Source organism: Bombyx mandarina, chromosome 05 (genome assembly GCF_030267445.1).
Source record: "Bombyx mandarina strain Sakado chromosome 05, ASM3026744v2".
Classification (NCBI taxonomy): Eukaryota; Metazoa; Arthropoda; class Insecta; order Lepidoptera; family Bombycidae; genus Bombyx; species Bombyx mandarina.
In genome coordinates, this window is record NC_143212.1 from 8626474 (window position 1) to 8652680 (window position 26207).

The 26207-nt window shown below is 39.3% G+C and overlaps 1 protein-coding gene across 1 annotated transcript; it reads left to right on the plus strand.

Moving 5' to 3' along the window:
• Window positions 1-189: 189 nt before the first annotated feature.
• On the plus strand, window positions 190-25756 carry tapas (tudor domain-containing protein 7 tapas). The gene is made up of 20 exons (XM_089727385.1): window positions 190-375; window positions 960-1082; window positions 2681-2898; window positions 3690-3830; window positions 5312-5476; window positions 6343-6492; window positions 7042-7227; window positions 9281-9498; window positions 9891-10005; window positions 10677-10838; window positions 13479-13570; window positions 14469-14631; window positions 15647-15883; window positions 17201-17400; window positions 18351-18498; window positions 18896-19116; window positions 19504-19702; window positions 20329-20480; window positions 20594-20754; window positions 23006-25756. The coding sequence occupies exons 2-20, from the start codon at window positions 998-1000 to the stop codon at window positions 23233-23235; spliced, it is 3243 nt and encodes a 1080-aa protein (XP_089583511.1). The 5' UTR covers window positions 190-375; window positions 960-997; the 3' UTR covers window positions 23236-25756.
• The last annotated feature ends 451 nt before the right edge of the window (window positions 25757-26207 follow it).

Below are 26207 nucleotides of genomic sequence, written 5' to 3' on the forward strand. Positions count from 1 at the left end.
ATTCAGGCTCTTCAGTATTTCCAGTATTTTTTGCCTTTTTAAAACGAAGGTATCTAATGTAATTTGTGTTTTCCTTTTACTCTTTGTAAGGATAAGGCATCCTGGGTAATATCCCAACCGTCTCGGCTGAACCCATGCTCACCCACTTCTAAGAAAGCTAAAAAATACTGTATGGGATGTAATCCGTTTGCCTTTCCAATGGACGAACAAAGCCGAACTTAGCCATCTATGCTCGAATCACAATAATTTATTGGGATACCTGCTTCAAACCTGTTGAAATTTTGTACCCAACAAACTTAAATGTTGTAGTTGTTGATGTAAGGGAAATAAACTGATTTGTCTGAGTATTTGTGTCTGCTTATTGGAATAATTTTAGTAAGTAATATCGTAATAAATCATTAAGTATCATAATCACCAAATATCGGAATGAATTAGATCGAAGAAAACGATATTGTAAAAAGAAATAGAAAGTCCTCAAGTTATATGTATGTTAGTGAATTGGTTTCTGTTGCTGATATTGTACACGTCGCTTACGCGTCACTAGCTGTTTCATGTAACATTTCACAGATTTCAGTACTTTCATGGAATGTTTCATGTTAATAAAAGTTACTTTTATGGTTTTATATTAAATCTGATCATCATTAAATCATTAAACCTATATTTACATTTTCATTTATTAAACGTATTATATTTATTAAGCGTTGTTTATTACATTGAACAAAATAATAAATCAAAATAAAATGTTGTGTGTAAACTATTAAATTTCTTCAAACAAGGCTTTAGGAGGGTTCTTAGCAGTAGGCAGCAGTTTGGCTGTGCCTCTGGCATTACTAATGTCCATAAGCGATGGTGAATACTTACCGTCTGTTAGGCTGTGTTACTCATCTGGCTACAAAGCAATAAAAAAAGTTATTTAAATGATATAAAGATGTATAACATTGTGTAATTTTCTGTTTCAGGGTTGTTTGTATATTTTTATTATTAATGCAGTGACAAAATGGCGGAAAAAGAACAAGTAATTCAAGCCCTACGTGCAACATTACTATCAGTCAAAGGTGCACTAACTCTGAAACAGTGTAATCGTAAGTACCATGATTTTATTTTGAAAGTAAATTAATTTACCATTTAAGCAGTTACCACTTATAAATTTGAAATATCTCAAACTTTCCAGAGAAAATAGGGTTTACAGTTACCATTTGTGAAGCTAAAAGGGGAATAATATATAGCAAAAACAAAAACTATGTTTATTTCTTACAAAATTTGGCTTCAGAAACTGCAATTATTTTCCTATCCACTGAATGCTGATTATATAAAGCTATAGTTTTTAATTATTTATAAAAACAGATTACTGAAATCTGAATATACTTACAATACTGAAGTTAAGGACAACTATCAAGCTTTTATTGTAGCTTTTCTCTATTACTTCTGAAGGCAGATGAGCTTACAACCCAACCAATGGTAGAGAAAAATTACAAAATAAGATCGTTAATATGTTTAGTAAGTTGTTAATTTTAATTTCATTAAAATGTTTCCTCCTTTCATTGTTTTACAAATAATTAGCAGGACTTGAAATAGACAGAAATGTCTCAAAATCCCTAGAACACATTAGCTGGAAATAATTTCTAATCAAGAGGGTAGGTAGCTATTGGTATTTTTAATGTCCATTTTTTTTTAATGTAAAATATTGGTGACAGTAGAGCAGCATATTATGAGCCTCAGATGCCCTATCCACTATTTTTTGGATGAAGCAGTTATCTCTTTGAAGTTTGAAGTTGACAGTTTAAAGAAAATTACATTGTGATGTTGATAAGCCCTAGTAACCATTATGACAAGTTGGACTGTAAGCTTATTTGCCCATAGATAGTATCTGTAAAGCAGATCATCGGTGTGTGAGTTTTTTAATGTTCTTGATAGCATAAAAGTGAACTCAAATTTGTATTTTGAACTTGTTATGATCATTGTGGGGGAAAGGATAAGACTTCTGGTGTGTTCATATCTACCGATGAACCAGTGTTTAAATCCCGCAGGCAGATACCAATTTTTTAAATGAAATACGTTCTTGTCAAATGTTCACAATTGACTGCCACACAGAAGGAATAACATCGTATAATAAAAATCAAACCCACAAAATTATAATTTGCGTAAATACTGATGGTAGGACGTCTTGTAAGTCCGCGCGGGTCGGTCCCACCACCCTGCCTATTTCTGCCGTGAAGCAGTAATACGTTTTGGTTTGAAGGGTGGGGCAGCAGTTGTAACTATACTTGAGACCTTAGAACTTCTAACTTATCAAGGTGGGTGGCGCATTTACGTTGTGGATGTCCATGGGCTCTAGTAACCACTTAACACGAGGTGGGCTGTGAGCTCGTCCACCCATCTAAGCAAAAAAAATAAATAAAAAAAAGCGGTACGCCTTTGCTGGTGTTCAAATAAGCGGTAATGCGTTTCGGTGGGTAGAGTTGGAAAGCTGTTTATAATTGAGTCTTGGTTGGTCGTACTCATGTTGCGATACCTATGAGCTATGATAGCCACCTAATACCAAGTAGGCCTGAAGCTCGTTCGACCACGCTATAAATTAAAGAAAATCTCTTCCTTATATGAAAAAGTTCATCAATAAAAATAATTTTCCGTATTCAGTATTTTTCCTAAATGCAATAAACCCAATTAATTTATATTTCAGGTGATTATAAAGAACTACAAGGAGAATGGATACCATTCAAAAAATTGGGCTATCCGTCATTAGAAAAGCTTTTTTTGGATGTGTCAGGTTTTAAAGTATCCCAAGTTAACGGGGAATGGTATGTAGATGCAATAGCTAGTCAAGAGACCCAACATATTGCTGCTATGGTAGCTCGTCAAAAACCAAGCAAAAAGTCAGGCTCTAAAGTAAATTACTTTGTAAGTCTTACTAGGATTAATTTGATTTTTTTTTAAACATTGGGTTTGAAATTTTGAAAACTAGGATAGAGAATGCTGCATCATATTTTCCAGGAACTTAAGCTATCTTACATTAAACACTCGGTTTGGGAAATATTCAGGACAGTTGCATGAATATACATACATATACTACCCGACAAACCTTCAGAACGAGGTACACACAATCAGGCCATAAAAAATAATTGTTTGGACTTTAACTTTGGAACAACAAAGGACATCTTCCCGTTCATTTGCATTTTATTTTGTCATTTCAATGACAAGGTTTTGTTCAAAGAAATTGTTAGGTACAAAGAAATTCTTCTGTTTGTGTAAGAAAATGATTTGGTCTTGCTTAATCGACCAATGAAATGAAAGAAAACCTATCCTATACCAAATATTTTATTGTTGTTGAGTTGTTGTTGATGAGTACAGTGGTTCTAGTTGATTCTGAACGCCCGCCCAACTACCGTTTGTTTAATGGTAGACAATAAATGATGTATCCATTAAGAAAAAAATATCAATATCAGAGCGCACCTGAGGAATATCGAGATAAAACAGAGAGCCAAACTTGTGACCTTTCAATTAATTCCTTAGAATAAACCCGAACACCAATAATTATAAAATAAAATTGGTACAACTTCTACATTGTGGAAGTGTTCTATTTCCTGTCACATTACATAACTTTATCAATGAGATTTTCTATAGAACCTGACAATATGTGAAATTGATATTGCAACTAAAAAAACTTTAATTGAAATTTGAAATATTTTCAGAATCGATTACCAAAAAAGCAAGGAATATGGAGGAAGCCAGCTTCAAATAATACATTAAATTATGGAAGTCAGTATTCCAATCAGTACTATAGAGCAAAAAGTGGAGCACCACTTAATAACAATTCTTACAACAACTACAAGGTAAGTTCAACTAAATCATAAAATTATGTTTTTTATTGCATTAAACAGTAAGACGAGATCACGGTTCATCTGGTGTGGAGCCGCCGCTATGACCAGAAATGAAAGTCTTAATTGTATTTCATAACGGTTATCCTATCGTTTAAACCCACTTCGCAGTAGGATTTGGGTGGTAGTGCCTACCCGTGCAGGCCACTGTACTGCTTTGCCGCCAGTAGAAACGAGAGGGGAATGCCCATTTCAGGCCCAAAGCGGACAATAGATCAGAGAAAAAATACTTAGTGTATTAATTTTGTCATAAATAAATATGCATTTACTTTCTTCCAAATGAGCGCCACTACAGTTTACAATAAGTAGTTTAAAAAAAGTAACTCTATTGAAAAAACAAGGTTTTTGATTTTTGCGGGAATAATATTGCCAGCATCAAAACCTTTTACGTATTAAGTAAACATTTTAAGTATATAAATAAAACATTTTAAGTATTATCATTAATCAATCGATTTTAATCGATTATAAGTACATAAAATAACATCAAAGACATACCCATTGGACTTTAACTTGTAGCTATACTTGAGACCTTAGAACTTATATCTCAATGTGGGTGGCGCATTTACGTTGTGGATGTCTGTGGGCTCCGGTAACCACTTATCACCAGGTTGGCTGTGAGCTCGTCCACCTATCTAAGCAATGGTACCCACCCGCACGGACTCACAAGAGGTCCAACCACCAGTAAAAACTTGTGCTTACATTCAAAATGGATGTGTTTTTATTTTTCTTCGATTTATTTTACTGGCTTTGTTTTATGGATTTTAACCTCCCTTCAACGACGACTTTGGCTCAGGAGTTAAGGATCACAGCTGCATTCGACTATGGATACCGATCAATAACGTTTCACACTGCGGCTGAAAAACATTGTGTGAATTGTGGTTTTAACCTGACCGAGATTCAAAACCGTGTATATGCCCTCCTATGCTATTTTTAGATGATTTACTAATTGTGTATGAAGATAAAGAAAATATAGATATTTAAAGAAGTAGGTGTGTTTTTTTATACCCTAATAACTACAATTGGATAAAAATACATTAGGTACATCTCTCTTATCATATTTAATAAGTTAAACATTAAGAAAAGTTCTTGAAGTATCTCACAATCCGACACATACATATTTTTATATAGAAAATTTACCTCAAAACGAATTTTTACTTTTATTATTTTTTTATAATAGTGGCGTCAATTTCAATATATTTTTTAGATATCCAATACATTTAAGAATTTGAAACAGTCCATTTTTTAGTAATATTTGGTGTCCATCTCGGGCCCAGCACACTATGGAGAGTGGGCATTCCCCTTTACAAATTATACTTAATACCATTATCGTCTTAACTTTGTGATAATTTTGACACGACGATTCTATTACATTAGTGTAATATTTTCACAAGCATTAAGGTAAATTAGGACCGTTATTTTTTATTAATTTGTTTCAGAATGTCAAACCTAACAACACACATAAAACGATCGAAACGAAAAATAATAGTACAATTCCGAAACAGCCAACGAAAACAGCAACGACTGAATACTCAGAAAATACCGCAACGAAAAGTTCTGCTCAGCTTCCACAATTACGAAGTCATAGCTCTGTTTCTGAAGAGGTATATTGTCCGACGCAAATATGATATGCACGAACATTGTGTGTGCACCACTACACACCACTGTGTCTACAACTTCTCATAATATATGTATGGTTCTATATTTTTAGTTCCCAAGCAGGAACCTACACATATCATATCGTGCGATTGACAGTTCTAGTTTGAAGTAGCCATTGGCTTGGCTGCGCTTATGTGTAAAATAGGTAACGTTTTTAATTCAAATTTCAATGTGGTTGCAACCACGGTCCCTATTTGGTGTAGAAAAAAATTACAGCCCATTCTAAACTCGTTTTTCATTTCAATAGGCTAAAAATTATAATTCATTAATTACATTATGATTTAATTACTTAGATACCCAGTTTCGTAATTCTATTTATCTTACCTATGTTTGTCCTTCTTTTTAGGATTATATTGGTTTTATCATTATATAATTTGTTTTCTGAACTAAGAATAATACTCTAAGTTATCTAATTAATTAATGTATAATATGTAGATAACAAGATTATTGCCGCAAGACGCCTTAAATATAAATATTTCATAAAACGCCAACTCGTACGGATCAAAATGCATTGGTAGTACTATAGCACCTGCTAGCTTATTTCGTATATTTTGATAGGCAACACAGTGGATGACATTTTGATTGAAATACTAACTTGACTTCTCGTGCAAATGATAACGCTATTAATGACCGTTACTGTGAATTATAAATTATAATATTACAGTAATTTTTTAGTAACTACTTATATGAAAAGCGATGTCGAACGAGGTGTGTGAAATAATAATTCATTCATATACGGATTGCAACATAGTGAAACTGTAGACTTACGGGTTTAGTTTCAACAGATTTTTGATGAATCGTAATGTTTCAGCATAAACAATCTGCACGAACAGGCAAAGACATTGAAAATAAAAGTAGCGGAAAAGTTTCTGCGTCACAGAGGCTCTCGAATTTACGGGATCGTCTTAGCACTGTTGATCTGATACCTCTACAATTGCCAGCAGCGAATAATGAAATTGTTGTGAGTATAACAGTAAAAACAATATTGTGTATAGTTTAATATGATTTGTGGACCGTCGGTCTTTCGAGCAATCTCACCCGCTTAGTGGACGATCTTCCCTTTGTCGTTATTTCCACAAATGAATCTAGCCCGATGACGCTGATACCGCTGGTCTCCCTAGACCAGCGGTCGGGGAACCGGGATAAATTACCCCAAATGGGGTAAAATGAAATTTTGGGGGGTAAAAATGAAACTTGTGAGTAAAAAGTATATATTGAAGTGAAACTTCTTTAGAATCGTTAAAATTTTAGTTATTGTTTTCTTTTTTTTTTATTATCATGGGGGCTATAATATATGAAAGATACTAAAAAGAAGCGATTTCGTTTTTTTTTTTCTTCGCCATGGGGTAATATCAACTTACACAAAAATATTTTGGGGTAATAATTAAAAAAGTTCCCCGACCGCTGCCCTAGACCATCAGATTAGGTAGTAAAAAAAAAAGAAATAAAAAAAATTATAATAATTTGTGCATGTAATTGAAAGTATTGTATGTATTGATTATTACTGCAGCAGGACAACAGTGACCCGGTAACGAATGTGGTGCCGGCCCATAAATTGGAGGCTCCCCCAGACTGTACGTCCTCAGTAGCGAAACTTGAGTGGACATGTAGAAAGCTAGGCCTCCCGTCTCCCGTGTACAAAGTGCAGAATATTGGACCGAAACGGGGCCCTGCCAGCTACGACAGCACGGTGAAAGTTAGTACTGCTTTTAGAATTGATTGTTTTTATTTTAACTAGTGGTCCCCCGGTAGTCGCAATTCGACTATAATTATTTGAAATTATAAAGGCTTCGTCAAACAGAACGCGTACTTAGCGCTGCGTTCTAACATTGCGCTCTTTTCATGTCACACAAATTGACTAGATGAGCCAAACGCTCTTTGACGCAACGTAACATTCGCCAAATCATAGTGCCTTTTTGTAGCAGTTTGAAAATTTAAAAGTATTAAGATGTCGCGTGATTCATTTGTGGCATTGCATAAGCATGGGTATTTTGTAACTAATTATATCAATTTTTCGGGCATTATCCAGTATTTTAATACAGATTCACTCGGACGCTAAAATAACATTTGTAAAAAATTACAATGCCTGACGTCAAAGCGTCCTAACGCCGCCACAGGGCGTTGCGTACTTATAGCCCTGGCGCTCTGTTTGTCAGTTTATTACCATAGTAGTACAAGCGCTAAAGCCTTGTTCGCGCTAGGCGAGTATTTTAGTCGAGTACCGAGTAATTTAGTGGCTAAACTACTCGCTACTGCACAGAAATCGTTCGCATTACGGTCCAGTAGAGTACACAAGTGAGTGGTGATTTGCAATATGAACAGGCTGCAACGCAATAGAGTGAATAAACTGATTAAGCTAATCGTAATGGCTATTTTAGAAGAGGTGGTTGAGGAAATTTCTTAGATTAAGAAAAATAAGTTATGGGTACGAAAATGGATCGATAGAAGAGATAAACTAGGAGCTACTAAATGTCTTCTGAAGGAATTAGCATTGGAAGAGATCCCAAAGAACACTTCGATAATTTGAGAATGTCCGAAAGTTGTGTAAATTTTCTGTTAACAAAAATACACTCTGAAATTCAGCGCAAAGATACCCATTTGAGAAGTGGCACTAATGAACTCTACTAATCAACAGGTTCGGACTTGTTTAGTCAGTGAACCAGTGAGCAAGGACGCGTGGTGGGAGGCGCTACTCGCCCGTTCAAAATAGAACAAAATGGATTGGCTTGACTAAATTATTTACTAACCTACTCGACTAAATTTTTGGTGTTCAGACACATTTAGCTACTAAATTACTCGGTACTCGACTAAAATACTCGCCTAGTCCGAACAAGGCTTAAGTACGCGTTCTGTTTGACAAAGCCTTTAGTTTGGACATTATTATGGTTCTATTGTCAAAGACTATTATACTTTTACTAGCTGACCCAGCAAACATTGTTTTGCCATATATAAGATTTCTAGGGAATTTCTAGTGTAGAAAAAAAAACTAACTTATTGTAAGTGTGTAAGGATGTGGTAAATGAGTGAAAGAGGTATGTAGTGCTGTGAACGATGAGGGATTATATAATAAAAATAACAAAACCTCATTCAACCACATAATACCTCATTATAAAAAAAAATATGTCCAAATAAAAAAATATATGTTAGGGGTGGACAACCCTAATCACTTAGGGGTATAAAAAATAGATAGTAGCCGATTCTCAGGCTTACTGAATATGCATAAAAAATTTCATGAGAATCGGTCAAGCGGTTTCGGAGGAGTATGGGAACGAACATTGTGACACGAGAATTTTACATATTAGATAATCACAGATTTCGCCAAGACTACACTATAGACAAACAAGATAAACAATATTAACCTATTCTCAATTTGACCACAGAATATAAGCAATAAGAAAAGTTGGACAATAAACAAATAGTATCCACGCGTGTGTGTGTGTCAAATACATGGTAGGGTGTGTAATGTTTTTTTAATGATTTAATGTATTATGCACAATAAAAAAAATATATTTAATTCAGACCATCTTAAGTCCATATGTTGTAAGTAGAGTAATACTTATAAATATGCTAGTAAAATTAAAATTAAAAAAAACATTCTGCACTCCTTTTCTATATTCTCTATAAGTGTGAGAAATTTCATACTCCTCCGTCCGCGCAATTTTCGTAACAAGGGGTACAAAGTTTCAGCTTCACATATTAATATATAGATATTTTGTTTAGTTGCATTCATTTATAAAACCATTCGAAAGGTCGGCGCGTCATACGTCGCGATGTCTTATCCGAATTCTTCGCCTTCCGAAGAACTGGCAAAAGAAGTGGCAGCCGTAAAATTACTTGAACTATTGGAAAGCTCTGAAACTGAAGGAGTACCCACTTCGTCACCAACCAAAGCTATGTCATCCCTCGTGGACCTTGTGTCGGAACATGAAGCTGGACTTTGGGCTAGTACTGTACCTTTTCTTTACAGGTAAGAAAAAATGTTGGTTGACATATAGCGTTAAAAAACGTTTTTTTTTAATTACCTTTACGCCTTTTAAACTCTTACATTTTGCTAAAAGTATCGAGTATGTTAGTTCGACTGATGACCGATTTTTACATATTTATTAATCCGTTTTTTCGTTTGGGTATCACCCAAATATCACTGAACCGATGTCTACGAAACTTTAATAGAAGCCTTATTATTAGAGTTCTTTGGACGGACAGTTTGCTGCAACAGCGAATGAAAGAGAAAATACGCAGACCTGAAAGCAATATAGTTTGTTTCAGAACTGAGTGGCTTCTCGAATACAATCGTTTTATTTATTCTCAATTTATAATGAGTTAAAATAACAGAACATTTAATAAAAGCAATTTTTTCAGAAAAAAATATGGCGAAAATTTGCCTACTGACTGGCAAGATCTTGTGGAAAATTGTCCTTTCATCGTTATAGATAGGGTTGCTAACGGACTCTCAGTTCTTCTTCTCGCCAAAGAGGTATGTTTAAATGTAAAATGTTTTATATATATTCATGGTTTTAATTTAAGATTTAAACTAAGTTAGCCTAGAGTTCATGTCAATAAAAAGCAATGAGAGAAGAGGTTGCTAATTTTAGCAATGTCTATTTAATCTTTCACCAGACTAACAAATATACTTTATGTCTAAACGTTGGTAAAGACATTCACATTGTGATTTCCATGGGCTCCAGCGGAGAGAGAGAAAGCTGTTAGAAAATATCTTGTTGCAATTAACCATTTTATTGGCAATATACACCAAATAGTTTTTAGATGGATTTTCCAATAGTTTTATTTTTGATTGCTTTAGTGGCTTAACGAACTCATGGCCCACCTGGTGATGAGTATGCCTTATAAAACAGGCAGTACGGTGCTACCTATTTAGGCGAGCTCATAATACTGATGGTTATAGCATCAGTAAAACTAGTGTCATGGATTACCAACAACCGAGAACTCACCTGATGTAAACATATATTATTATATTATTTATTACATATATTAAATATTTTATACATACATTTTACATTGACTGTATTCTTATAATTTGAAGTCTGTCTATTTTTATCTGGTAATAAGACATTAAACCTATTTGACGAATCCATTACATGCTCTTTTTATGTGTATTTTTTATTCAGTATAGTTTTTCAAACACAGGGATCATTACCATTGCCCGTGGACACGAGTGTGTTCGATGAAGCCATTGAAAGTGACCTGCCTCCGTTACAATTTCCTGAGGACGATTTTTGGAACGTTTTCATCACGGTCGCTAATTCTACGTTAGAAATTTGGTTACGAATAATAGGACCTCAATATAGTGTAAGTGGACTTTAAACAAAATTGTTTGGAAGACCGAGAGTCCAAATGTTGTTTGTTCGGAACTTTTAGACATATCATACATAAATCAGACATACATATTTTAGATTATCTTGAAAATGTTGTAAGCGAGATTCAGGCATCTGTCAAATATCTTCTGTTCTGTGATGGCTACCGCCACAGGCTAAATAAAATCTTAGAGCGCGTGCTCCAATTTAACAAACAAATTAGCGACGAACCATTCTCTTAACGGGATATCGAGCGGTCGGGCCACAATAACTGTCCATAATTTGCATCAATTCAATTAATATGTCAATCAAAAATAGGCAATGCGATAGAGCTTGAATGTTGACAGATGTTGACAGATGAATGCTGACAATTGACAGATGGTTGTATCCACTATTTAATGGAAAGTGGAAAACGAATACGGCACTAATTTTGATAGAAATGTCGCGCGAATCGATTTCAAAAAGTCTTTTTTTTATTGCGTACATGGGTGGACGAGCTCACAGTCCACCTGGTGTTAAGTGGTTGGTTACTGGAGCCTATAGACATCTACAACCTAAATGCGCCACCCACCTTGAGACATGAGATCTAAGGTCTCAGTATAGTTACAACGACTGCCCCGCCCTTCCATCCGAAACGCATTACTGCTTCACGGCAGAAATAGGCAGGGTGGTAGTACTTACCCGTGCGGACTCACAAGAGGTCCTACCCCCAGTAAACCATTATTGAAGAAGATATTAATCAATACTTTCCCAGCAGGCGTGCGTGATAGAGCGATAATTTCCATTCCATTGAAGCACTAGAGCAGCGGTCGGGGATCTTTTTTAATTATTACCCCAAAATATTTTTGTTTTAGTTGATATTACCCCATGGCGAAGCACAAAAAAAAACGAAATCGCTTCTTTTTAGCATCTTTCATATTATAGCCCCAATGATAATTTTTAGAAGAAAACAATACTAAAATTTTTATTAAAACATCATTTATTCAATAATTATTAATTAATGTGTTCTATCTCATTCTCTCGCCGGCTGAATCCTATACATATATGTGTTTGTCTCTATGGAAATATTTTTTCGTTTGGTTTCATTTCGTTTCATCGAGTTTGAAATCACAAAGATTCTAAAGAAGTTTCACTACAATATATACTTTTTACTCACAGAAGTTTCATTTTTACCCCCCAAAATTTCATTATACCCCATTTGGGGTAATTTACCCCGGTTCCCCGACCGCTGCACTAGAGGGACATATATAACTAGTCAGGTCATAAGTATTGTCACACAGTAAAAACTTTTCTTTTAGAATGCTGGCTACAAAAAAGTTTATTGAATTCGAATTTCGAATTGTTCATGAAAATAAAAATGTATACTTTTAGAATTTTACTCATTTTTAAATATGGAGTGGACGCTTAAAGAAGACCGTGTTGCAGTTATTGCGTTGCATCGTTGCGGTTACGCGCCAATTCAAATTTTTAACACACTGAAAAATTTGAATATAACCAAAAGATTCGTTTATCGTACCATCAAACGATACAATGAAGACTCTAGTGTAGATGACAGGTCAAGAAGTGGTCGCCCTCGGTCTGTTAGGACTCCAGCAGTGATAAAAGCTGTGAAGGCGCGAATTCAAAGAAATCCCAAATGTAAGCAGAAACTGTTGGCCCTTCAGATGGGGTTAAGCAGAACCACGGTGAAAAGGGTGTTAAATGAAGACTTAGGGCTTCGGGCATATCGAAGAAAAACAGGACATCGTTTGAATGCTCGTCTAATGGACCTGAGACTGAAGAGATGCCGCGCTTTGTTGAAGCGGTACGCGGGAAAAAAATATCGGGAAATTCTTTTTTCGGATGAAAAAATTTTTACCGTAGAAGAGAGGTACAACAAACAAAATGATAAGGTGTACGCAAACAGTAGTGAAGAAGCGAGCAACCGTATTCCGCATGTCCAACGAGGTCATTTTCCATCCTCGCTCATGGTATGGTTGGGAGTTTCTTATTGGGGCTTAACAGAGGTACATTTTTGTGAGAAAGGTGTAAAAACGAACGCAGTTGTGTATCAAAATACAGTCCTGGCGAACCTTGTGGAACCTGTTTCTCATACCATGTTCAATAACAGGCACTGCGTATTCCAACAAGATTCGGCGCCAGCTCATAGAGCGAAGAGCACACAAAACTGGTAGGCGGCGCGTGAAATCGACTTCATCCGGCACGAAGACTGGCCCTCCTCCAGTCCAGATTTGAATCCGTTAGATTACAAGATATGGCAACACTTGGAGGAAAAGGCGTGCTCAAAGCCTCATCCCAATTTGGAGTCACTCAAGACATCCTTGATTAAGGCAGCCGCCGATATTGACATGGACCTCGTTCGTGCTGCGATAGGCGAATAGCCGCGCAGATTGAAGGCCTGTATTCAAAATCACGGAGGTAATTTTGAATAAATTTTAGTGTCATAAGAATCTATGTTTTGTTAAGTTCATTTTGGTATATGAATGGTTACATAATGAATAAACTTGTTTCAATTATTTTACATTAAACATGTGACAGAATTTATGACCTGACTAGGTATGAATAGGAATTTGTAGAATGATCAAACATAATCACAGAGAACGGAAGAAAAACTAATAATATCTCTTCTTTATAGGATGCTTTTGAAACACTCCTAGCAGATATGGCAAAATACTACGATAGCTCTGGCACTGCAGTTGACAAGTCTATGATTATAAGAGACGCTTGGTAAGAATAATTCTATTTAAATTATAATTGGTTAAATTTCTTATTTCCATAATATAATAAATACAAGTTATTAAATTATTAGCTATAGTAGCATTATTTTGTCGGTGCAGTTTGGGTCATAAATCATAGCCCGGCTTAGGCGGTGAGCATGTTGCGCTGGCGCAACGTCATTATCGATAAAAACAAATGAGTCATCGAAGGCAGGTACACGGCGGCGGGGCGGTATACGAAGGGTGGTGAGACATTGTTATGTTATGAGTAGTTTGTTGTACTTACCTGCAAATTATAGTACATACGTCGAAGAGAAATTCGTTTTTATGCATTCGCTCTGTATTTCTTTAGTGACACAATGGCTACTCCTTTTTTTGTACCAAAACGGCAGAATTTATTCAAAATAATATTTGCACGTGTTGTTATCAACAATGTGTTAAAAAATTTCACTGAAATGAAAATAGATCCCGAAAAGTTACAAAGTGTTAATTTCTGCCGTTCTCGTTAACTTGCTGCGGTGATATGTGGTGTAAGTGTTCGATTAATGATTTTTACTTTCATTTTTATCACTAACTTACAAAATGACAAAACTAAATACACTATCGATAACGATTATCGAAAACAATAATGCGCATCACTATGCCCGTCTATAAGGCTCGTGAGTGGAAGAGAGAGCGAAATATTCTCTTCACCGCTCCTATTATTTATGACCCAAACTGCACGGACAAAATAATTCTACTATAGATCCGTCATTTGTGCGTTCACGACTCCTTAAGATGATTTCAAACTTGTAAGTATAGAGAGAAGCACAGCACGCTCAGTTACTACGCCCATATTTAATTTGTACCTTCCATGAAGATGACAACCGAAATGAGAATATGTATGGTTAATTTTGATGTCATTGCAGGTATGCGGTCAATTTGGACGACGGCGGCTGGCAACGAGCCAAAATCATGGACTTCGATGAAGAAACAGCCTCCGTATTTTTAGGAGACCACGGAGACGACGACGTCGTGGCTTTAAATAAAATTAGAATTCTAGATTCTAAATTCAGGAAATTACCTCCGCAGGTATTTGATATATTATAACGATAGAAATAATGATTTAGTTAATTGTTGTCGAATGGAAATATAAACGATCTAATAGTCATTGAAAATGCAGTCGGAATTTACAACCGACAAGCATGAGATAATGATAGGCTACAGAAATCATTCAGAAAAGTTGTAGACACTTGAGCTGTATTGTTCACGTTGAGATAGTACGCGTGCCGGTGGACGTCGTCAGAGTCTTACAATCAATTTGTATTTTAAATTTGTTTAAGAATTCAGTATTATAGACGACGACGTCACTAGCGTAACCTGTGTCTGTGTAACGGAATCTCTGAATGTATTTTTCACTAACCTTAGAAATCCCATTAAGTTGAAATTTTGAACATGGCCAAGGGCTGATGATAATAGTATAATTATATTACTTTGGTCTGATGTCCTGCCCAATATCATCAGGATAGTAATGTTGATCATTTTATTTTTGGCTTGCTATTTAAATGTACTGTTTTAGTTTTAAAATAACATTGACTTTTGTAGGATTATAATGCGTTCAGAATCAGTATACCGTAGATAACACCACAGTGCATTCGAGGTTTGTCGGTTAGTATATGTATGTATATTCATGCAACTGTCCAGAATATTTCCCAAACCGAGTGTTTAATGTAAGATAGCTGTTCCTGCAAAATATGTAGCAGCATCCTCTATCCTAGTTTTCTAAATTTCAAACCCAATGTTTAAAAAAAATCCTAAATTAATCCTAGTGAGACTTACCAAGTAATTTACTTTGGAGCCTGACTTTTTGCTTGGTTTTTGAAGAGCTATCATAGCAGCAATATGTTGGGTCTCTTGACTAGCTATTGCATCTACATACCATTCCCCGTTAACTTGGGATACTTTAAAACCTGACACATCCAAAAAAAGGTTTTCTAATGAAGGATAGCCCAATTTTTTTAATGGTATCCGTTCTCCTTGTAGTTCTTTATAATCACCTGAAATGTTAATTACGAGAGTGTAATATGTAAGAGTTTCGTGAGGGCAGGCGATCCTTTGCCGACTGGAAGGCGTGGAGGAGCTGGCGGCGAGCGCGGCGGCGGCGGAGCTGGTGCGGCGGCGACTGCCCGGGGAGGTGCTCGTGGCGGCGCCCGGCGCCCGCACCGACCCCACCGACCCCTCCATCGCGCTCGTGCTCTACGACACCTCCACGCAGCGCGACCTCAACCTCAACAAGGAGATCGTGCACGACTTCTGCATTTCCGGCGCCTTTTCAATCACGCAGGTAAGCTTGTGCGGCGCGCGACACTCGCTTTCACATTAGGTCTGGGTGGTCTCACGATTTGAATACTGTATAGTTAAGACCAATTTTCTCTAGGATTATAATACAAAAGAGTGCACAAGAAGGGCCGCGGTACGCGAGGAATCGTGACGTTTGGTGAAGCGCACCACCACCCGAAGTGATCATCACTACCACTCTGCCAAGAGTGCATACGACTGAGAAGAATAATACAAAATTTCCCATCATATGCTTTAAATTTCATTCATTCATTGTTTTGTGTCAGTAGAGTGAGACTTCTAAGGAAATTTTAATCTTTTTTTCCGGTAAATAAGCAAGCAACCGCAAATATGCACACAATATAAATAATAAAAGAGCAGTAAAGTACGTTTTGTATATACATTATTTATTGTATGGCATTAGATAAATTTTCCATAAGACAAATTTATTAGTAATTTAAAAAAAATATAGGAAGAAAAAAACTTACCAACGAAATGGATTGTCTGGATTTTAAAATTGCAAGAACTGAAAAACTTTCGCAAGTGAATATGTCACAAAACAACAAGTTTATGTGGTCATGTGGAGAAAGTAGTTCGTTGAACTGAAACGCTTGGTACAGATGTTGTTGTTTTGATGCAACATTTGCTATCTTATTGATTGGTCTTATAGTTACACTACTTTGTACTACTCGATGAATATGTCTGTATTAAAAATATTATTTATATCCCTCTAATGCAAGTGTGCTGTTAGTAAAATATAAACGACTCGTCACGTTTTGCGCGGCGTGCGCATCTCGCATCTTTTTTTATTCTTTTTTATTTATTGTTGCACAAAACAAATTACAGTGATTACAGTACATATTAGCTAAATCGTACAAGTAGTACCTAGATCCAATCTGGATTGCAATCTAAATAGTATGTGCACTCAGCAAAACCATATTAATGTGCATAGCTTTGGCTATTGAAAACACAATTGTGTTTAGAGCAATTCTAAACATGAAGTTTGTATGACTGTTTTTCGAATTTTGAAACAGAATAATAATTTTGGCAACACAGTCATTGTAAGTCAATCAAAAGTTCAGGTCGTACGTACACGTGTTGTAACTACGTTAAAATATCTAAAATAAAAATAACCTTCTCTCTGAAGATATCTAATTATTGAAGCGACCAGGACAAATTACAGTCCACGCTCTACACAAATTGAAATTACAAATATTGATAACTATCCATTGTTAAATAGGATATCTCTCACACATCTGGCAAATCCCCTGAGTCTAGGTTGAAAGATCTTCAGTCTGACGCGCGGATGACGTTTTACCCGCAGAAGCCGTGCGAGGTGGAGGTGAAGTGCGTGACGGAGGAGGGGCGCGTGTGGGTGTCGGCGGCGGGCGGCGCGGACACGGTGCGGGCCGCGCTGGCGCTGCTCACGGCGGGCCCGTACCGCCGCCAGCTGCCCGCCGCGCCCTTCGCGCCCTCGCCCAACGCCGCCACGCTCTACATCGTGCGCACGCTCGCCGGCGACTGGTATGTCGACCTCTACATTTTCATACTTCTGATTTTCGTGTTTAGTCGTCTTGGGTTGTAATTAGAGATGAAACGGATAGTGGTTTGGCCATATACCGGATACCGAATATTCGGCAAGCTGCGAGGCCGGAGCGCCGGATATTCGGCCCTTTCGGAAATATTCGTGCGAGTTCGGGTGTTGTCGCACCTGAGCGGAGATCGCGACGACTCGGGGGCGTTCAAGTGCTCGCGCGTGTCAGTTTGTTTTTGTTTATGCGTGTCGTTGTGGTTTTGAATGAAAGAAGATGAAACTGGATCTAACTTCACACGTGAAGCTCATGACACTTTTTGGGACTGTTTCAATGAAGTGGCAAAGGATAATAGTAGTGACTTTCGCGATCAAGAAAAACAAATACAAATACTGAATTACTATAGTTGACGGATATCCGTTTCATCTCTAGTTGTAATATAATGTCTTTGCAAACACAAAAGGACATAAAGAAAGTTTTTATTTAAGACGAACACAAAATATAGAAAGAAGGAGAAAGTAACAAGAAATATATGATAGTCCAAGCAACACAAGCAGGTACACAAAACAAAAAGCAATAATTTGAAAAGGCGTAGCACAGGTAGGTGTATAATACGGGATGCACGCTCGCAAGTCATATTTCGACTGGTGGCGGTGGATCGGTAAAAATGCGACGACCGGTTCGTCTATGCACCGATGTACTAGCGAAATATTATCGCCGCTGCTATACTGCAGTTATCGCCTGACTTTGCTTGTGAATTAATTTTTTTTAGGGTAAGTAAGGTTTTGTATGATAGTGTGATAAATGAATGTGTTGATATAAAATAAAGTATGTATGTATTGTTGTGTAGTGTAATTATAATAAAATAAATAAATACATGTGAGTCACCCACACGTGCAACTGAACGACTTATTAATCGTATGCATGTTGTTATACCACCAGGGTTCGCTGCACTATTATAAGCGGCCTGGACGGCGAGGGCACAGTGCGAACGCAACTCGTCGACAGCGGCCTTATCCTGCGGGCTCCCCTGTCGTCGTTGGTTCCCTTGCAGACCTTTTCGCCGGCTCTCAACGCCTACCCATTTCAGGTAGAAGCGAAGATGCCAATTATATTGATGTACATAAACACCCTCACAATATCTCCCCTTAATGCTCTTTTTTAGCATCAGTTTAAAAATAAAGATGTCACATTACTGTGTGTGCTTTTTAAGTTCATTTCATAAAGTGAGCATTGCACATAAAACTAATAGGTGATAAAATAAAACAATGGAAACATCTAGTCTGTTACGCGCCGGTCCGCAAAGCTATTATTTCTCTTGCATATGGTGTTGCCCTTTACTATAAAAAACATTAAAAAATAGGCTAAGATCGACTCTTATCGTGATATCGAATGAATAATTGGATTGTTTTTAACAACAGCTACTTGTCTAAGAATCGTACTGAAAAACCTAGACTGTTTAGTTAGTTTGCGCGCGATGTTGGCAGGCGATGTTGGTCCGCCTGGGCCACGCCGAGCGCGCGGCGGCCGCCATGGTGAGCCGGCTGCGCGAGCTGGTGCTGGACCAGCGCGTGCTGTGCCGAGCGCTCCCCGGCACGGGCGCCGCGTCGTCCGCGCCGCACGTCGAACTGTTCGTCCGCACGGAGCCGCAGAATATGCTCGCCTCCGTCAACAACGACATATTTATGGAGCACGAGTACCTAAACCAGTCAGTGGTCTCGAATTCTAAAATAAATAAAAACTAATATTTAAAAAAAAACTCTAATACTACTACTACTACTACTACTACTATCCGTCCCTGTTCCTGTTATCGAGGGTAGGGTCTCCTCACTCTTCGGCGCCAGGCTGATCTGTCCTGGGTTGTCGGTTTTGGCAATTGGGCTAAAAAAACTCTAATATAAAAAAAAAGACATGCCCGCTGAGTTTCTTGCCAGTTCTTCTCAGGACGGAGGCTACTTTTTGTGAATTGGCGGTAGTTCTTTTTGACGTTCAACAAGTATGTACTTTCATTTATGTTGAATAAAAAAAAAGTTGCTCGGGCGGCTTGATTCGACTTCTTGGCATTGTTGGCTTTAAATATTGAAATGACCAACAGGGACAAGGTGAAAGAGCAGAAGAAGGACACCCCGAATCCCGTAGAGGCGTTAAATAAAAAGAAGGAGCGCTTATACCGGACCGCTAGTGGTGCGGACGAGCGGCCGGAGCGCGCCGCCCTGCCGCCCCCCACCCTGCCCTCCCCCGGACAGTGCTTCGACGTCTACGTGGCGATGGCCGCCAATCCCTGGAATTTTGTGGTAACTATTTTTATTTAATCCTTGCTCTGACCCATTCAGATATTTACAGTATTTTTGGTTTTAAAAACTATACTACTATTCTACATATTTTAGCGATTTCTTCGGTTCGATTATCGTTGGTCGTAGATATAATCAGAAGGACCACGACGGATCATCGAAAACTATAAAGCATTCGAAATATCGGAAGTAACATAATGACAATAGAAAGCGCTAGCTTCTGTTCGAGATAACGATTATGAACGGAGTGGAGAAGCTTAATTTAAGTTCAATTAAAAACACCGAACCGTTGATGCTAATACCAAAAAACGCACCTTTAATTACAAAGATAAATGTCTCATATTAAGTAATAGTATGTATTAAATGTATCAAAATTTCGATTAAACCAAATAGCTTTTCACTCCTCGATATGTACATCTATAAAATATATGTTTCATTAATTATTCCTTGCCAAGTAACAGTGATAAAAAAATGCTTTTACTAATTAAAGTAGGAAATATTTTTGTTGTAGGTATTTTGTTACGTACCGTAACGTGAGTCGCGTTCACGAACAGCTTTCTTCAAACGGCCAAGAGGCCTGGTCTTTATTGCATTATAATCTTTTGCTCATTTGTGAACGATTTGTTCAGGTTCAACCGAACAGTACGAGACACATGCTACAAACTATGATGTCTTCATTGCAAATTGAATGTCCGAAGCTATCGCAGACAGACGCGCCCCTTAAACCGGCCAATGGGGAGCTGTACACGGTGTATTATGCAAAAGATTTATCGTGGTACAGGTAATAACTTGGCATTTAACTTTTTATTACTAACAAAACATTTATTTGTTGTCTTTGCACTGAATTGTTTGTATTTTATTTTAGTAATATAACATAATTATTTCAACATTCAGAGTGACAGTGGCGGGATCTGTGTCGTCGGAGATAGTGTCAGTGTATTTTTGCGACTACGGTGACCTGGCGCTATTCGAAATTCAAGCGCTGCGTCCGGTGCCTCCTACCGTGCCGCTAGCCCGCACGCTGCCCCCGCAGGCCATCAAGGCGCGTCTCTACGGTGAGTCGCACACACGCCCACACTACACACCGCACGTCCCGCGCCGCTAGCCCGCACGCTGCCCCCGCAGGCCATCAAGGCGCGTCTCTACGGTGAGTCGCACACACGCCCACACTACACACCGCACGTCCCGCGCCGCTAGCCCGCACGCTGCCCCCGCAGGCCATCAAGGCGCGTCTCTACGGTGAGTCGCACACACGCCCACACTACACACCGCACGTCCCGCGCCGCTAGCCCGCACGCTGCCCCCGCAGGCCATCAAGGCGCGTCTCTACGGTGAGTCGCACACACGCCCACACTACACACCGCACGTCCCGCGCCGCTAGCCCGCACGCTGCCCCCGCAGGCCATCAAGGCGCGTCTCTACGGTGAGTCGCACACACGCCCACACTACACACCGCACGTCCCGTGCCGCTAGCCCGCACGCTGCCCCCGCAGGCCATCAAGGCGCGTCTCTACGGTGAGTCGCACACACGCCCACACTACACACCGCACGTCCCGCGCCGCTAGCCCGCACGCTGCCCCCGCAGGCCATCAAGGCGCGTCTCTACGGTGAGTCGCACACACGCCCACACTACACACCGCACGTCCCGCGCCGCTAGCCCGCACGCTGCCCCCGCAGGCCATCAAGGCGCGTCTCTACGGTGAGTCGCACACACGCCCACACTACACACCGCACGTCCCGCGCCGCTAGCCCGCACGCTGCCCCCGCAGGCCATCAAGGCGCGTCTCTACGGTGAGTCGCACACACGCCCACACTACACACCGCACGTCCCGCGCCGCTAGCCCGCACGCTGCCCCCGCAGGCCATCAAGGCGCGTCTCTACGGTGAGTCGCACACACGCCCACACTACACACCGCACGTCCCGCGCCGCTAGCCCGCACGCTGCCCCCGCAGGCCATCAAGGCGCGTCTCTACGGTGAGTCGCACACACGCCCACACTACACACCGCACGTCCCGTGCCGCTAGCCCGCACGCTGCCCCCGCAGGCCATCAAGGCGCGTCTCTACGGTGAGTCGCACACACGCCCACACTACACACCGCACGTCCCGCGCCGCTAGCCCGCACGCTGCCCCCGCAGGCCATCAAGGCGCGTCTCTACGGTGAGTCGCACACACGCCCACACTACACACCGCACGTCCCGCGCCGCTAGCCCGCACGCTGCCCCCGCAGGCCATCAAGGCGCGTCTCTACGGTGAGTCGCACACACGCCCACACTACACACCGCACGTCCCGCGCCGCTAGCCCGCACGCTGCCCCCGCAGGCCATCAAGGCGCGTCTCTACGGTGAGTCGCACACACGCCCACACTACACACCGCACGTCCCGCGCCGCTAGCCCGCACGCTGCCCCCGCAGGCCATCAAGGCGCGTCTCTACGGTGAGTCGCACACACGCCCACACTACACACCGCACGTCCCGCGCCGCTAGCCCGCACGCTGCCCCCGCAGGCCATCAAGGCGCGTCTCTACGGTGAGTCGCACACACGCCCACACTACACACCGCACGTCCCGCGCCGCTAGCCCGCACGCTGCCCCCGCAGGCCATCAAGGCGCGTCTCTACGGTGAGTCGCACACACGCCCACACTACACACCGCACGTCCCGCGCCGCTAGCCCGCACGCTGCCCCCGCAGGCCATCAAGGCGCGTCTCTACGGTGAGTCGCACACACGCCCACACTACACACCGCACGTCCCGCGCCGCTAGCCCGCACGCTGCCCCCGCAGGCCATCAAGGCGCGTCTCTACGGTGAGTCGCACACACGCCCACACTACACACCGCACGTCCCGCGCCGCTAGCCCGCACGCTGCCCCCGCAGGCCATCAAGGCGCGTCTCTACGGTGAGTCGCACACACGCCCACACTACACACCGCACGTCCCGCGCCGCTAGCCCGCACGCTGCCCCCGCAGGCCATCAAGGCGCGTCTCTACGGTGAGTCGCACACACGCCCACACTACACACCGCACGTCCCGCGCCGCTAGCCCGCACGCTGCCCCCGCAGGCCATCAAGGCGCGTCTCTACGGTGAGTCGCACACACGCCCACACTACACACCGCACGTCCCGCGCCGCTAGCCCGCACGCTGCCCCCGCAGGCCATCAAGGCGCGTCTCTACGGTGAGTCGCACACACGCCCACACTACACACCGCACGTCCCGCGCCGCTAGCCCGCACGCTGCCCCCGCAGGCCATCAAGGCGCGTCTCTACAACAACACACAACTTTAGTTAACAACTAATTATTATGTTTTCAGACGTATTGCCACTACACCAAGACTGGGCAGTAGAAGATTGCATTAGATTTCAGGAACTGTGCGTAGATCAGCAATACGTAGGTATCTGCAAAGATGTAGGCAAAGATCCATTAAACACAAACGAGCCCTTGTTAACTTTAGAACTTATTGATACGTCCACCGATGAGGATGTTTATTTAAACAAACAATTAGTGTCCGAAGGAAGGGCTAGACTGGCGTCAGCAACCTAGTTGTGAATGTTCCTAGTGCTAATAACATTATTAACCGAAATTTTCAGAATGTAACTTTCAGTCAATTGCATGATTTGAACGTACTTAACAAGTATTAAAAACAAACTTTCTTTTGCACAAAAATTATATTAAAATAACCATAGTTTTGCACAATTCATCAATCCTGTTACATTCTGTTATAAAAATGGTTGTTGTGTTGTTTATTGCTGTTGTGTTTTATATAAACGAAAGACTTTGTGATATAATCTGATATTTAATATTTTTTAATAATTTTGTACATGACATTGATCTTTATTTAAAACGAGACAATTGCATTCATGCTGTACTGAGTTAAGAACATTATAAATAATTTAATTTTGTCGACCACAAAATTTCAATATTGTACTCGTAGTCTAGAACAGACGTAAAGGCGATATATCAAGATTGTTTTTGCTCAAATATAAAATGTGGATACAGATGAATCTGATGTCGAAATTGAATACAATATTTTCAACAGATTTTATCGTAGATGTAGATATATTTGTTACATTCGTTTGATTACATTCCGTGATTAAGATAATGCCATTAATAATGAAGTATCATCTCGGTTGGTATTTTTTAACTACGATAAAACTGTTTAGAGAATTGTATTAACTGCCTTTTATATAAGCAATACTTAGTTGTAGGGATTTTCAATTGAGAGCATTTTTGTTATATGTTACCAAAAACTGCTGATAAAGTGGGATTAAAAATATTATCTATCTTAATCGTCAAATTTTAATCAAAACATAATTTTTCAGTACTTTTAATATTATAGCTACATATAAGGCAACATACTCGCCCATAATAACCATTAATAACTTGTCTTTTGTTAGGGAAATATTTATCATATACAATATCTTGTCGGACTTCTTCCAAAAAAGGTAAACGGGTACTTTTTTTGAAAGATGACGTCTGTTAATGAGTTTCATAAGTCAAAGATTATAAGCGAGTTATTAAAGTAGAAAACAAACTGTTATAAGTACTGGCACGGATCTTGGGTGAAAGTGAAGGTCGATTGGCGCATCGTGCCTCCATCGAAATAAATTGTTAACTATCGATTTAATTATTATTTTCTTGGAGATCGTTTTACTAACTTTGTTTGTAAATAATTTTTGACGAAAATAACGTCGACCTTAGAATTTCAAACTTTAAATCAGATAGCATTCAACATATTTTGTTTAAAATAAAGTTAATTACTTAAAATTAACCTGATGAATATTAACTCTAAACTCGTTATCATTGTACGAGAAGGTTGATTGATACTCATTATTGAGTAACATGTAGTGGATAGGTTTCGGCCGAGTTAAATGATGATCTAATCAAGCATCTTTATCCAAAGCGCAATTTCTTAACCCTTGCGTCATACCTTATTGTTACAGAAATGTAAAAATGGGTTCTGTGCGGATGAAGTCGACGTTCAAGATCCGTGCTGTTCATTATAAATATGTGTTCAGTCCGAGCATATTTAATGGGGTTAACAATTGATAATGTGGCACATATCTTGTTCCCTAAAACATTATGATTTAAATATTAAAAAAATATATAAAACGTATGCCATAATTATAACTGATTTAAAGATTAAAAGGATGAGCTATAAACAAGGGCCATAACAGTTCAGATTTCACTTGCCAACCCCATTAGATTTCTTTAAGAGGAAGCGCGGGTGCCGAAAAATTTTAATAGGGTTAAATATTTACATATCGTCGTTGTCAAACGAAAATCTGCTATGTGCACTTTTTGACCTTTTCGTATAGTTCACAGCCCTATCTACCGTATAAAAAAAAACTGTTATATGTGTATGTATTGTGTATAGGTAGCTTTAATATTTATCTATAGCTTTCATTTGATATAGTTCTTAAAAATTTACTTTCATATAAAATTTTATACGAAAATGTGTTTACTCGTTAATTCAAAATAGAGTTTTTGCATGTAGCAGATTTTGGTTTGACAGTTACGATATATTACCACTCATTGACCGCGAATAGAGCAACTGTGAGCTCAGACTGAAAATATCTATGCACGACGTGTGATATTTATTCTACAGTTCCCTCCTCTAAAATTGTTACAAAATGATACTTTTTCAAAAAATATTTATTTTACTGGATGTTTTGCTTATGTGTAGTTTAACTGGAAAAACTTGCGGATATCTGTAATGGGCCATGAGTGTTAGAAATATAGAAAATAAGATATATTATATTTTATAATATTGGATTTTGTGTCATAATAAGGGAGGGAGCTGGGAATACGTTTGTATAGACTAAACAAAACCCCGTTTTCTTTTAAAACTGCTGACGGCCTCTACCTTTGTGCAAAAAGATTGTTTAATTTGAAATTTCAATCATTCCAACATGCACATTATCTTTAACAAAATATGTGTTGATATGCTAGATCTTCTAAGCTATTAAGATGCTATTCAAGTTAGTGGATATATACATACATCTGAATAGGCTGTTTCAATCGATTATTTATAAAAAGCTAAAAAATAAAGTATACTCCTGCACTTTTAGACGTTTTAATATTTTTACTATTGAAAAACTAATACACACAAGCTCACGATCCCCCTTTTATTGCTATAAATGAACAAACTATATACCTTCCGGCCTAATACATTTTAAGTGGTCATCATAGCCTATAGACGGTAACATATATGTATATCGCTACTTACCTCATTACATGAGGTCAGTCTCAATTGGATAATAATAGGGGTTAAAGTATGAAATTGCAGTTTTATTATAATAGGTACTTCGAATTGACATAGAACCTTAATGGTTTGAGATTTTTGAGTGAAACTTTTTTCAAGTGTAACCTGTGAGGTTTTTTTTTTTTAAATATGCAACCTTCGACTGTCGCCTTTCAGATTTTTTTATATATTCAGCTATAGTAGAATTATTTTGTGCGTGCAGTTTGGGTCATAAAAAATCGGAATGGTGAAGCGAGTATTTCGCTCTCTC

Excerpts from the sequence above, each read along its gene's own strand:
- tapas (XM_089727385.1), top strand. The coding sequence starts at position 998 with ATGGCGGAAAAAGAACAAGTAATTCAAGCCCTACGTGCAACATTACTA. Across the intron at positions 9,499-9,890 it reads ACTGTACCTTTTCTTTACAG|AAAAAAATATGGCGAAAATT; the intron begins GTAAGAAAAAAT and ends CAATTTTTTCAG. Across the intron at positions 20,481-20,593 it reads AAAGATTTATCGTGGTACAG|AGTGACAGTGGCGGGATCTG; the intron begins GTAATAACTTGG and ends TTCAACATTCAG.